This window comes from Ochlerotatus camptorhynchus, unplaced genomic scaffold (assembly GCF_037179485.1).
Source record: "Ochlerotatus camptorhynchus isolate MF236.1 unplaced genomic scaffold, CSIRO-AGI_Acam_v1.1 ptg000002l, whole genome shotgun sequence".
Lineage (NCBI taxonomy): Eukaryota > Metazoa > Arthropoda > Insecta > Diptera > Culicidae > Ochlerotatus > Ochlerotatus camptorhynchus.
In genome coordinates, this window is record NW_027040494.1 from 5494878 (window position 1) to 5510089 (window position 15212).

Genomic DNA, 15212 nt, shown 5'->3' on the forward strand with positions numbered 1-15212 from the left:
ACCCTAATCCTAAACCTGTTCTAATCCACCTGAAATGACTAACGAATGGAAGACTTTGACTACCCAGCCATGCAATAGTCTCATTCCGTGCCTTATGGCAACTTGATGATTCTATTGCGCTCATCTTCTGGCACCACCCAGGGGAGACTTGGTCCTGTGCCCAATGCTTAACTTATCTCCATTCCACTCAGCTACTCGCAATTTCTTGTGATATAGTGGGCGGAATATTATTATATGAGACAATTCAATGCAGACGTCTTTCCAAATTTGGCAGATCGACAGGTAATCGGTGAGTTACCACGATAGTTGCTATTCAACAACTCGACAACGTTCCATCGTCAACGCATGCTATGAGAATTTCCCATTGCAGACGCCAACGAAATGACGTCATCGAGCTATCGATCAACTACCCTGGTTATCGCCTGGTACCTTATAGCACGATGCTAGGAGGCGAACCGGAAGAATCGATGAGCTACCTCCACCCGGAATTCTAACTAATAGGGACTGTAGTGGATTATCTCATTTGTTTCAATATATAAAGCTGTACTGTCTGCATTAAAGTTGTTGAACTAGATTGGAAAAATAAGCTTGTGCCATTGGATCTAGGTTTAATTGAGAACAACGCCGATAGAGGCGCTTCACTATCATATTACTTATGACGGGACCTATAATATATGGAATCCAACATATAATATCTCGTGATCATGCCTATATATACAAGTTTCCGTGTGGCGCAAAGTTGTTCAGGTGACCAAGTCCTTTTGGAAGGTGCTCATACTAGTTCTGAACTAATACGTGGCGCTAGTGTGCATGCGATCTTCCTGCACAGGCTGTATCTTGAGATCCTGGCCATAATAGGCCATGTAAAAGTCTTCATGTAAGTTGTTGAGATGACCACGGTCTTCTGGATGATATCAGAACTCTCTCACTACGTGGCACTAGTGTGCATGTGAACTTCCTGAATATGCTATGCCCCTGAAAAGTCTGTCCATTTAGGATGATGCTTTGAAATGTGGGTATTTTTTAAACATGGATAATGTATAGCAGGCTGAAAATCGACGTTGGACGCCATTTTGTAATCCAAAATAGTGACCATCTGTTTTATAGCAAATTCGTTTATTATCGGTGAAACCAAACTTTTTATCAGTGCGAACCTCAACCTGAGCTAGGTTTAAAAACAAATGAGAAAATAAACGTTTGTCAGAAAACAAGCAGACCCAATCTGAATAATAAATGAATTCGCTATTAGAAAAACTGGCAAATACCCTTCAATATGGGTATTTTCCAAACAAAGAAAAAGTGTAGAGCTCGAAAATTCTTGGACGGCAATTTGAATCCTAGATGGTGGCCATTGATTTTTGAAATACTGTTAAATACCCGACAATATGTGTACTTTTAGAACGAGGACGACGTGTAGATGTCAAAAATCATTGTCCGCTGCCACGTTTGCGGTAGATTGATTGACTGAATGTGCAGGAGGATTAGGAAATTTTATTAAAACTTATTTAAATACAACAATCTAAAGTTCTGTGGAACAGGTTGGGTAGTCCATCACAAATGAAATAACGAAGCACTATTCTACTCAAGTTTTGATCATGGATTAGGATCTACCTCAGGAATCTATCAATGGTCCAGGTAGTTAATCGTTAACGTCATTAATAATCCTGCTATGAATTAAACCAGTCAAAACCTGCTGAGAATAATCTATTACTTCTTGAAGTACAATGTACCAAGTTCTCTTAAATTGTTGTACATTTAGACTATAGAGCAGTTCCACGTCATATTATAAATCTGAAAAAAAAACTCGACCTTCTCCAATTTGTAACCAGTTGGTTACAAACCATGGATTTTCTTATGCATGAGTTATTGTTGATTGGGAAAATTCACGTTTTGTTAAACCTAAAACAGTAGACATATACATAGCGAGAGGGCTGGTGCCGCTGCCAAAACACTCAAAGGATACTGAAGGGAGGAAAATCGTAGCCTTAACCTAAAAATGGACGCGCATATGCTGAAAAGAGGCTTGGCAAAATTGATTGAAGAGAGCCATCTAACAAATGGAAAATGAAGCAGAAGTAAACAGGCGTCCGTGTGAACAAGACCATAGTGAAGTGCAGTGAAATGGTTTATACCCCCCCCCCCCCTTTTAGGGGCTCGAGATGGAAAGACTGCCTCCGTTCAGGACCAATTGTGCTTTTGTACATCTTGTACACCTCGTACCGTATAATAAAACATTCTCAAGCGGCTCGGCTCGGAAGTCAACACGGCTTCTGAACCTGATCGCTAATGATCCTCTATCATCCATTAGATCTTATGATGGAATTTTTAGAGATCTAAAGGTTAGTTTTAATTATATCAAGGATGTTCTAACGACTTTATGGAAGTCCAGGAGCAGATCCAGTAACTTCTGGAAAAAATGCGAGAATCCTATAGAATTTTCGGAATCTTCAGGAATGTACAGAAAACTCCAGAGAGCTTAAGAAAATATCAGAAATATATCAAAACTTTAGAGAACTTCAGAGAACTTCAGAGAACTTCAGAGAATTTCAGAGAACTTCAGAGAACTTCAGGGAAGTTTAAAGATTTTCAGTGCAGTTCCATTCATTTCAAGACCGTAAGAAGAACTTCAGAAGATTAGAGGGAGCTCCAACGAAGCTCTGAGAACATCAGAACTGATCAGAGAATATAAAAGCAGAAAAAAAAAATTTGAAGAGGTGTTCCAGAATATTCAAATTCTTTTGCAAAGATCTGAGAGTTTCAGGAAAATGTAGGAAAAATTAAGGAAGTTACATGAACTTCAGGATAATATCAGTTTTGTGAACTTAAAAAAAATACAGGAATTTCAGCGAAGATCAGACAACTTCAAGACAGTTCCATTAATTTCAAGAAAATTTCGACAATTTTTTAGATGTTCCTAAATCTTTAGGAAAGTTTAGAGAACTTCAAAGAATATTAGAGATTTTAAGGAAGTTACTTTATAATCATGGAAGTTTTTATCGCATCGAGGATGCAAAGAGAACTTCAGAGCAGTCCCATTGATTTCAAGAAAAAAACAAGAACTGTCAAGGAGCTCCGAGGAAATATGAGATACTTATATTGCATCACCTAGAAAAGTTTAGCATCGCCCAAAGAGAATGTCTATAACGGGTGCTCAATAAAAAATGAGAATGATTTCAGTGCAGTCCAGCGCTCGTGTGAGAGCATCGCGACTAAGTTGCGTCGTACGGCTGACCAGGGTCCCTTCTCCAATATTCATTGACGTTTTTTTTTTGAAGAATAAACATTATATTTCTAATAAAAAATACTGAATTCGTTGAATTTATTTTTTTTACAAGCTGTGTGACTGAAATTTTTTAAATTTTTTATTGAACACCCGTTACGTGGGGTGATGCTAAACTTTTCAAGGTAATGCAATATATAATATTAGTGTTGCAATACTTCTTCAAGCGAGTCCATACTTATGACCGGGAGTGTACATATGCAAGTAATTTCTGATATTGTTTATAAAGAAAGAAGGATTAATTATTTCCATTAAATTCCACTATTAGTAATTAATTACCCTTGACAGATCCACGTATTTCATCTACAATGTGTTTACTTCTTCAGTGTCTTGTACTAATCCTTAATTATTAGTTCAAGGCACTAAGAAGTTTGCACAGTGGTCCAGAATGCAGATGTAGGTGAAATGATATGTTTTGAGCCTGAAATTGAAACTTTAGACTAAAAGTCTCTTTTACAAAGTTGTTTCTTATAGTTAGGCCCTCATTTTTATGACAATAAATTCTAGGGTGGTTATTATTATCATTAAAATCAAAAATCTAACTTTTTTGTTTGAATAAATTAAGGTATATATTCTTCAACAAAGTTAAAATTAAGCTAATTTCAAGCAACTTTGTTGAGAACAATTTTTTTGTATCTCTTAAATTGACCGATTTAGAACTATTTTCTTGAATTGAGTTAGGGTGTCTCTAATAAAAAATAGTTGTGTTGCTCTAGTTTTCTTATTTCAAATTTCTCAGCAAAGGTGTCTTGAAATAACATTTAGATCCTTAGAAGACGCAAATTTTTGCTTCTTAGAGCTTGTCGATATCTTTCGCCGATCAAGAGTTATTGACGTTTTTCTACTTAAAATATGCCCTTTTCAAATGTTAATAGTTTTGATTGCGGCAAAAAAAAAACAGTTTTTTTACAGCATTTTAAAGGGCGTATGTTATTCCCAATAATATGAAAAAATTGGAGGCATATTATTTTTCAAACTCGTGTAAAATCAATTTGAATATATTCATTTTTTTTTAATATATTTGGGTATACCTTTTTTATTAGAAGAGATAAAGACAGCAATAAAACATTTGTCTTAAAGAGTTTTAAAAGTCTCTAGAAGATGACTTTCACGAAAATTTAAAAAAAAACAGTAAGTGCTAAAACCTATTTTTGTTTCAGGAACACTCTAAGTCATCTCCGAAAAATTACTTTAAAATGAGAACGTTAAGAGATAGAAAAAAATATCTTGAAATCAACTTAGCTAAAACTTTTTCAAACAACACATGTTTTAATTTTGTAAAATAAAAAAAGTTACTTTAAAAAATTCTCTAATTTGAAGACCCCCTTGAAGTTTGCAAACACCAAACGAAGGGAAGTTTTAAGTGTGAATAAATTCAAATTGATTTAATACGAGTTTGAAAAATAACAAACCTCTATTTTTTCATATTATTGATAATAAAATACGCCCTGTCAAATACAGTTTTTTTTTTGTTTGACCCAACCAGAGATATTAACATATGAGAAGGGCATATTTTTAGTTGAAAAACATCAATGACTCTTGATCGGCGAAAGATATCGACAAGCACTAAGCAGCAAAAATTTGCGTCTTCTAAAGATCTAAAAGTTATTTCAAGACACCTTTGCTGAGAAATTTGAAATATGAAAACTAGAGCAAAACAACTGTTTTTTTTTAGAGACACCCTAACTGCATTGAAGACGAAATACGCGTATCAGTCAAGGCTAAGCAATTAAGGTAGAGGAAATAATTTGAAATTACTAATCCTTGCCATATTCTGTAAGCAGGAAATTCCGGAGACGAACCAACCCAGGGCTGAAAGTCTCCTTAATAAAGATATAAAAAAATATACAGGAATTCCACTATAGAAGCTCCATGCATCAAGAATTTCTGATTTTCAACTCAAACATACCAATAAACGGGCCTCATAAGGAAGCAACCCACTTTTTAACCCGAACTGACCCAGAAGCCCATCGGAATGAGTATGACCACAGGGAAAAAACAAATATTCTGATATTTTTCCATAAAACAAGATAAAGTTCGCCATTTGAACTGAGAATTTCTTAAGATTACTTCGAATATTGAGTGAGTGGAGATATTTTGAACTTAAAATTTGTATGTTGGACCGAAGTGGGTTAATGCCTGCTCTATTCCTCGTATGGACTAAGAAGGGAAATTCAACCCCCTATTGGATGAACGCAAATCCAGCATGTATATTAACGACAATAGTTTTCTCTTTATTCAATAGCTAACTATCACTAAATTAGTTGTTATCAGTTCTAGTTCACAATTTAACTTAGTACTGGTGATTCTTCGAACTGGTATAGCTATCACCTCCATAGTGATGAGCGGTCGGGGCCGGCACGTAGTGAGCTGGTTGATGCACCTTTGGAGCTGGGCCATGTCCGCCAACTTTCTTAACCTGGATCTGGATTCCTCCATGGGCATCGGATTCGTAATCAACAACGCGATGACCACCATCGGCTTCATCCAGGGTGTACTGTCCCTTCACGTGGTCTCCGTCGCGATGCTCCCATTGGGTCTTGTGGTCACCGGTGTGGCCATCATTAACTCCATATTCGAACTTGTACTGTGCGGGATGATGGGCGTCCTTGTGATCGTAATATTCTGGTTCAGCCACCTGCTTATATGGCAGGGCCGCGGCAAGAGCAGCCAAACAGGTAACGGCTAGGATGATCTGCAAAGAAATCCAAACAAACGAGAGTAAATTGATGCACAGTTTATTTGAATTTATTGGACTGCTTTGCTTTCCTACCTTGTACATTTTGGACCAACGGATTGATTTTTTGTTTTGCTTGATGAAGCTGATTGGAAGCTGTGAGCTGACTGATGATAGGTACCGATGATCCGTGAATATTTATAGCAGGTTTGAGGTGATTGATAAATGCGATCAATTTGGATCAATTTCGCCAAAACGATCGCAATTTGACATCACATGTGTCGTTGGTGTTGCATCTTTTGGAAAAAACCTGCGTGATTGGTCTCTGATGCAAAGGTTTTTGAGAGTCAGCAATTGATGATAGAAAGACTGAAGTTTTTCCTTTGGCATCTAAGGTTTAAAAAAATTGTAAATCGTAAATTCAAGGAAATTGTTTAATCGAGCAAACACGACTAACAATTTGTCTCAATATACAGAGGCTTAGACTGAATTTGACAATGAAGTAAGAAGATCAAATCGTAAAGATTGGAAGTACACCTGTGACATATTGAAAGTTCTCCTGTTACTGCATTACTTCAAAAAGTCAGATGACTCCTTTACTTCAACTAATAAGGAAGCCATTGAAGTGATAATGCAAGCACATTTTCCAGGTTCGCTTCTTACTAGTGAGCGTAATATACACCCATAATTACTGTTGGACAATGAAGAATCAACTAGCTTCCTTTCTGCTTTTTGTATGTATCAGGAATGCCCAACATAGATACTGATAATTTAGCCAATACACAGTTTTGCTCATTTGGACCATTCAAATCTTCCGGTTTGGACGGATTTATACAGTGCTTATTTAAAAAACCAAGAATATAATAATTCCTAGTCTAGTTAAACTATTTAATGCGAGTTTCTTTTATTAGATATATTCCTGGCGGCAAGTCCGAGCAGTATTTTTACAAAAAGCTAGTTAAGTCTATTAAGACAAGTCTTTTCCCAAATCATTTGAATCAATTATTTGGTCCTCAATTTACTTGAAATTGATGAAGAAACTATTCGATGAATACATAAAATTTGAAATTCTCCAGAAAATATCTTTGAACAAGACTGTTTATCAGTAAGGCAAATCAACTAAAGCAGCTTCACATACACTAGTTACATTAATTATAAAATCATTCGAAGCTCAAGAAGTGACGATGGCAGCTTTTCTTGATATTGAAGGAGCGTTTGATAATGAGTTTGAAAATATCATGAGAAAACGAAGGTTTAATGAAAAAATAATTGAATTGATAGCAGAGGTGCTATCAAAAAAAGAAAAATAATTATAAGAAGAAGAGATGACTAAAGCTCTTGGATATATATTTTTTCCTTGTTTTGTTTACTGAGTATCAATGATAACGACGTCAGGAAGGCAGCTCTCACATCTGGAACCTACCTTTTGACCCATCAGCTAACAGACCGGGGACCAACGGCATTTCTTACCCTTTCTAACGAAAGCGTTATCAGATAGGTGATAGATAGTCACGCTTCCCGAGCAAAGCTGAAGCTCAAATTGAAATCAAAATTTGCTGTTATGATGTAACTTATTTTGAATACTCTAGTTGATCTCATTTTGGTTGACTTAACGGTTAACACAGCAAAAATGAGAGCAAAATTTTATACTGTTGAAGCAAACGGAAAACTAATCCTGCTTTCAATAAAATCAATTTGATTACTCATTTTGCATTCATAATGTTTAACTGAATACGGGCCTGGCATAAATGGTTAGCATCCATGCTTCTCTCGCTGAAAGACTTAAAAGTTGAATAAGTCAAATCTCACCCCGGACAAGTCAGGAATGACCTAAAATGTGTTAAACTAAACAAATAAACAAGAATCATTAGTTCAACAACAGATGAACTTAAATTAAATTTTAAACAAGTCGTTAAGAGCAGAACTTCAAGTTAAGTTGCTTTGATTTAAAAAGTTTTGACTGCATAATGAAATCACAATATGATATCAGGCTTATGTCGCGACAATTGAAATCAAAATGAGTTTTCATTATGATAGAAACTGCAAACTTTAATATCTATTTGCTTTCATTTTGTTAACCGACTTTGCTCGGGTTACCACTATACTACCGGCGCCGCTCTCTTGGATACTTAACAATAAATGTAATAGCTCCTACTTGAGCTTTGCTACTTGTCCTTTCTAAATTAAAATAAATCGGTAAATTTTACGAAACTGTCTGAAAGAATGCAAATAGCATTTTGGTGTAAAACTGAAGGATTGTATATTAATCTTATGAAAAGTCTTTACTTATAAAATAAAATGAAATAGATGCGAAGCCATGTTTGAGTAAAAAAGACCTGCTTCGAACCTAATTGGAGTTGGGAACAGGCATGGCAAATCATTTGCATTCATTTCGTGCATTCATTTACATTCATTTGCCCCTAACTTTTTTCATCAATAGAATTCCGCAAAATGGTGTATGGAGCTTTTGTAGGTTTTGTTATAAGCTACAACTTTTGTGAAAACTCAAATCCGTATCTCTTATGCATGATGAACCAGAGCAAACATAGTCCACTACTGTTTTTCAGTGAATGTATTTTACATTCACTGAAACACAGTAACGAGTTCTTCCCGCTCTAATTAATGATGCATAAGAGATACAGATTTAAGTTCTTAATAAAAGTTGGAGTTAATAACAAAACCTACAAAAGCTCTTTACATTATTCTGTGAAATGCTGTTGATGAAAAAAGTTAGAGGCAAATTAATGTAAATGAATGCATGAAATGAATGTAAATGATTTTCCATGCCTGGTTGGGAATGCATCCATTTACGCCGTATACGTTAAAAGCAAATAATAAAAAGATAAATTACGATTATACGAAAAATTAGGTCGACTTAAAGTTGATATTAATTCACTAATATTCTTGAAAACGTAGTTAACCTCAACACTTACCGAGATTTTACAGGAATTTGTTTTCTTATATGAGCAACATCTCGATGTACATATGAAATTAGTAAACGGAAAAAAAGGTTTCATGTAGTTTCCATTGACAATGCATATTACGTTTTTCCATTAACAAAACCGATGATATCTATCTGAATTTCACATAACATTCATGTGATCACATGAGTTCAATACGATAAATCACTTAAATTTCATTTGACACATAAGGTTCATGTGATTTTGTGGTGCAATCCCCAATTATCATTTCATGATAAAGTTTTGTGAAATTCTAATGAATATTTTCCATTGGATGTGTGTTTTCATCTTTGACTTTTTTTTTCTTTATTACCGTGATTTTTAGCCGTAGGCTATTTCATCACGTTATATAGCAGATGGTCAGGCTAGATCTTGCCTCAACAAATAGGTTTCAATTTGACATTAACGTGACGTATAACTGGCTCTGATTACCCAACGAATGAGACAGACAACATTTAAAAAAACTTAATGTAAAGTGAGGATTACATGGGGGCTGTGGTGAGGACTGAGTGCGCGAACAAGGTAGAGCTCCACCGTAGGAGACAGTGCCCCGTCCGGCGAAGAAAACCCGAAGGCAAAAAAAAAGAAAGGTGAAGAAAACACGATCAGTGCAGCCACCGACGGAGGGCTAGATTCGATTATACAAGTGGGCGTCCTTCAGAAAGGCGATCAGCGCAGCCAACGTCGAGGGGTCGTAACCAAGCAGATTCTTAACGTTCTCCGGGAGTCCGTGTTGTTCACGTAGCTTCTGGAACTCCGGGCAGACACACAGCACGTGTTCCACCGAGACGGGGATGCTGCAAATTGAACAAACCTTGCGGCAAGGTGTCCCACCGAAATTATACGAAATCCTCGCATGGCCGGAAGTCTTGAGATGATCCGCTGGTCCTTGTACTTTTGGCTGTCCAGCCAGAGGCGTACGGTTTCCTTGATCTTCCTCAGGAAAGTGGTCCGCGGCTGGAACCATTCATGCTGTCAGGCTTCCATAATAGTATTCGCAATCCAACGCCTGACGTACGTTCTTGGTGTAGCGGGGACGGGATACACTAGATCCCACCAGTCTGTCCGCAGCCTCATTTCCGGGAACACCGCAGTGTCCGGCGATCCACGTAAGTACGGTTGAAGGTGGGGCGTACCGTGTAATGGCTTGTATCCAGGGGTGGCTCGGGGCTTCGGCTTCCAGCGATTGGATGACGCTGTGTGAGTCAGTTAACACGAGGATCGGTTGATCTGCCGGAGTGATGGTTGCGGAAAAGACGGAGCACTCCTCCGGTAGACTTTACCTCGTTGCAGTGTTCGGTTCTGCCACTCCGAGTCCAACTCCAGCCTGCGACCGCGATCTTTCCGTAAAGCGATGAACGTGCCCCGGATAAACCGACCCGAGAAGCTCTGCAACAGAACGTCTCAAAGCTACAGAGTTATCTTCGGCTTGTAACCCACTCTTAATCCGCTTATCTATTTTGACGACGTTTGATCGCCAACTCTTCTCCCATGCCAGTGGACCCTTGCCACCGGGGGGAGATAACGGTTGGCTGCAGTGCGGAGGGCTCTGTTCTCCTCGTTGAGGAGAAAGACCCTTATATTATTTGAGTGTATATTGCTAGAATACGTAGATTTTTTGTCGTTGTTTGTCACATTCGAAAAGATTTATGAGGCTGGGAGGCTGAGTTTTCTAGAGTTTGAGTTATTTAAACTTAAATTTGGGTCGATATGATGTGCCATGTAGTGTGGAAATCCGTTAGCCACTTAGTACTGGTCCTTTTGCACTACATCAGCGGGGGAACGAGCACATCTTAGTGAGAGATTCAACTTTCCACCACCTAAATATGGGGAAATCGACAATCAAAAAAGCAATCTATGAGCTTATTAATACGATTCTAAGCACTTCGTGCTCAAAAAGTGTTGATGAATCACGATCAGGGTTGCTGAAACGATTCAAATAGGAAGGAATATCGAAATAAAGATAATCGAGAAATGTAGAGTACTGTACAACGAAGCCAAGTACGATGAATTGGCGCTAAACACTAACACTGTTGTTACGATTTTACAAATACAGTTTTTAATTAGATATATCAAGCAACATATTAATTAGATTTTGCAAAATAATTACACACCTGGGGGAGAAAAACTTCTCTAAATACAAAACAATTAGCTGATACTAACCTTTTTGCCTTTCTCGTACACCAAGGTGTACCAAAAGGCGTGATATCACTTGAAAAACACAATATCGTTTCAAGACCCGGAGAGACGAATGGCATATACCAATAGACTCATCTCAACGGGATTGGAAAATGTTTATGTATGTGTGTATATAGGTATGTATGAAAGTATGTATGTATGCATGTATGTAAGGTCGTTTGAGTGTTACTCACTTAATTTTCGCAAAGATAGCTTGACCAAGTTGAGTGGAACGAATTGCAGAAGATGTGTTTCAGATCCTCATAGATCGCTTTTGATGTTTCCCCGATCGGAATTATGGTACCGAAGATATGAACAAAAATGAGAATTCCAGATTCCACTGGGGAATTCGCAAAAGATTGATTTATCAAAAACTCATCATGCGACACCCCAAATCACATTATAATTTTACTTTTAAATCAATGGTGGGTCTTAACAATGATCACAATGGCTTCTTTCAGATGCACCGGGTACCTCCGGGAAGTGGACAGATTCTGACATTCGCCGAATTGTTTCGTGCGATACCTCAAATTACACGGAACTCAACATAATGAATAGTGCAAGTATTATATTGATTTTTCTTAACTTATAGATTTCCTGATCCTATGAAAAAGTTCGTTTCCTCTTGGGTACCCTTTGATTTTTCTCGATTTTTTTACACATTTTTACGACTCTTAGTCAGGTACAAACCGGCGAAAATGTCTGCTTCGTTCAGCACTAAAACCATAGAGGTAACTCTAAGACTAGAAGGTCCCGAAGAAACGTGCTCAAGTTTTTGGCTCAACTCTGATACTATCTTCGGTCCCAAGCTAATCGATGCACCCCTCGAAACATAGGAAAATCCACGAACCCCTCATTTTATCTGTCAAACTTTCATAGCGTATCAAAACAAACATAGTATAGTACTAGAATTTCGACTAGAATGGGGTACGTTAATCGATTTGCTTGAGACCAAGTAGTGAGCCAATTTAAAATCGTTAATTTCCACCGGTTGCTAAAACTGCATCCGGGGGTGGGTGTTCTCGAATAAACAGATGGAATAGGATTAAAACACTCTACTATAATATAATACACTGTACTATAGACAGTCAAGTTATAGACCGGCCAACGTGAGTTGACGTATCCAAACAAACCGTCAAATCGTATGGAAAATGTTCGTTTTGGATGCAACATGGCAGCACATTGACAGGTCTATAACTATGACCGTCTATAACAGTGACAGCTCGCTCGTGTAGTGGATTTAAAATCGCGCAAATTTCTAATGCGTGGTCCAAAATGCATCGCACGTGTTATTTGATTAAAGATGTCAAACAGTGTAACCAAATAAATTTTAAAATTTTCCCTTGATTTCTAAAGTCTGTAAATATCTGTGAAAAAACCAAAAGGTCTGTAAATGTCTGTAACGAAAAAAATGTTTGTGAAAAAAATAAAAGTCTGTAAATTCACAAACATATCTGTAAATCTGGCATTTCTGGTTATGACACTCAAAACATTATCTATAGATGATCTATGATATGATCTGACCATCGTAAAACACGTTCGAATATTCTTGTTTATGGTGGCAGTGGAAATAGGAATAGGGCTAATTGACATCTTACCATAGGTTTCTGATGATTCAAGTAATGGGTTAACAATCTGCCAGTTGATTCATCATTATCATATCATACGACACATCATCAAATCATATTTATTATGTGTTACACTTCCACTATTTTTACAACCCAAAACATTCATAACAAGGACTGGGAACTGAACCCAGCCACCTTCAGCATGATTCTGATTTATAGCTGTCTATTAACCGACTGATCTAATTCAATGACATTCATATAAAAAATCATAAATAAAAATGGACACCGTGAGGACAGTTTCAGATTTTCAAAAAAAAAACTTTAGGATAAAGGTAAATCCATTGTCACTATGCAGGGGTTGGCAAGCATTTAAAAAATGTATGAATGAATTCCCTGAATTTCTCAGAACATTTAAAAAGTTCCCGCCAATTTACTGAAGCAAATTGAACTATCTTGAAGTCCTTTGATCTTCTCTCATCTCACTGATGAGCCCACCATTTACCAGACATTTTCGAAACAACCCTAAAATTTTCGAAATATTCCATGTTTCCTTGAAACTTCTTGATAGTTTTTACAATTTTTTTTTGAAGTAAGCGATAGTGCTATAAAGTACTTTGATATTCCTCGAAGTTGTCGGATCTTATCTGAAAGATAAATATACTGCCTAATAATTTCTAAACATGGACTTCTCTTAAGGCGATACAAATTATTGACTGGATAGCTGACAAGCACTGCCATTTTCAATCTTCTGAGTAGTAAATCTCGGACAGTATTGTAATTTCAAGCATGAAATTTGCTTCTCCATGTTTGATGCGTCACACCAAACCTGGGGAAGCAGTTTTGTTATTGTTTGTTTTCTGGTTGCTAATATTTATACTCTAGAAAATGCAAAGTGGCATCAGAACGAAGGCTTCCAGATCGTATAACCTTATGATCTCGGAACTTCTTGAAGGTTCTCTGATCTACGTTAAAGCTCCAGAATTTAACTTATGTTCTCGAAAATGCCATGAACTTATTTGATCTTCTTTAAAAATGTTACCGTATTTTCCCGAAGTTCATGAAGATTCCGCAATTTTTCTAAAACTCTCGGAAGAATGCTAAAAATTTCGAAAATTTCCTAAGTTTCTCAGAAAATATTGAACTGTATTTTTATTGAAGTTGCATTCGCTAGTGATACGTTACAGCAAAGATACCACTAAACATATTGTAATAAGGGCCACCCACATTAGATCCGTTTCCGATTACATAGATTCGACAGTTAGACAATAGATTTAGCTGTTACTTTGCTGCAAAGCGACAGATCTGGACCTAATGAGGGTGGTCAGAATATGCACAACGGATCCAATGTGCGTGAGCCTTTAAAATATCCTGAAGTACTTATATGAAGATCTGAAATAAATGCCAATTTACGATTAATATTTGCTCCAGAACAGTTTCAAAAAAATTCTAAACTTTTTTTTTTGTTTTTCTGGACATTCTTGACATTCTCGAAATTTATTAGAGGAGATCTAAATATTCCTGAAACTCTTGAAATAGTCCTGATTTTTTCCGAACCTGTCCTTACAGATTATTGAACTTCCCCAAATGTCTGGATTCCTTTCCTAAAGTTCTCGGAATATCCCTGAATCTATTGGAACCGTCCTTAAGACCTCTGACCTACCATGTTGGTCTCAAAACCTACACACTTAGAAATAACTACTTTTACATGAGACGTAATCCATTTTGGACATAAATCATTGGTCGTAAACAAAAATTTCATGTAAAACTAAGTGTTCTTAAACCGAAACAACTGCTAGTCGACGAAGAGAACGTTTGATTTAATTGATTTTCACGTTTCTTTCAACTGATTCTTATGTTAAAAGGCCCGCTTACATGTGTCGGTCTCAGGGAACCGAAATTTACATGACTTTTTAGCAGTGTGTAGGCTTCCTGAGTTTCTAGGAACTTCTTTAATGTTTTTACTAATTTCTTCAAGCTCTCTGGACATCTCTGAATTTTTCATGACTTCTTGGAAGTTCCCAGAACTTTAAAAAAAATGCTGTTGCATTGTTTTCTTGATGCTAATGGAACCGTCTTGAAGTAATTGATGCTTGCTAGAAGAGCTCGGAACTTTTCCAGAAGTCTCTTGTGTTCCAGCTGTCTCTTCAAACTACTTCTCATCATTTTAAAAGTCCCTGAAAGTTTCATGAAGTAAATAGCTGCCCTGAAGTTCTCTAATCTTTTCTGAAGCTCTCACATTTCTCCTGATAATGTTCTTGGAATTACACTGAAATTATTGCAACTGTTCAAAACATTTTCGGAACTACTTGAAGGCTCCCGCTGTTATCCTGAAATAAAAACAAAACTGTCTTAAAGTTTTTGAAATTTATGTAACATTCTCGGAAATGCCCGTATTTTTTCTGATAATCGTGGCACTTCACTGAAGTTCGCAGAATTGCACAGCAGTTCACGTAACTTCCCTAAAGATCTAAAATCCCCGCTGAAATTTGGCAACTTCTGAAAAATTCCTGCAATTTTCCTAAATTCAATGTTAAAATGAAACAAAAGTC

General features: G+C 36.9%; 1 protein-coding gene across 1 annotated transcript; it reads right to left on the reverse strand.

The window, feature by feature from the left end:
• Positions 1 to 5573: 5573 nt before the first annotated feature.
• LOC135707705 (cuticle protein 7-like) lies at positions 5574 to 6101 on the reverse strand. Its single transcript, XM_065229616.1, has 2 exons — positions 6054 to 6101; positions 5574 to 5975 (listed from the first exon to the last, which is right to left on the reverse strand). Exons 1-2 carry the CDS (start codon positions 6060 to 6062, stop codon positions 5574 to 5576), a joined length of 411 nt encoding a protein of 136 aa, XP_065085688.1. The 5' UTR covers positions 6063 to 6101.
• Positions 6102 to 15212: the final 9111 nt, after the last annotated feature.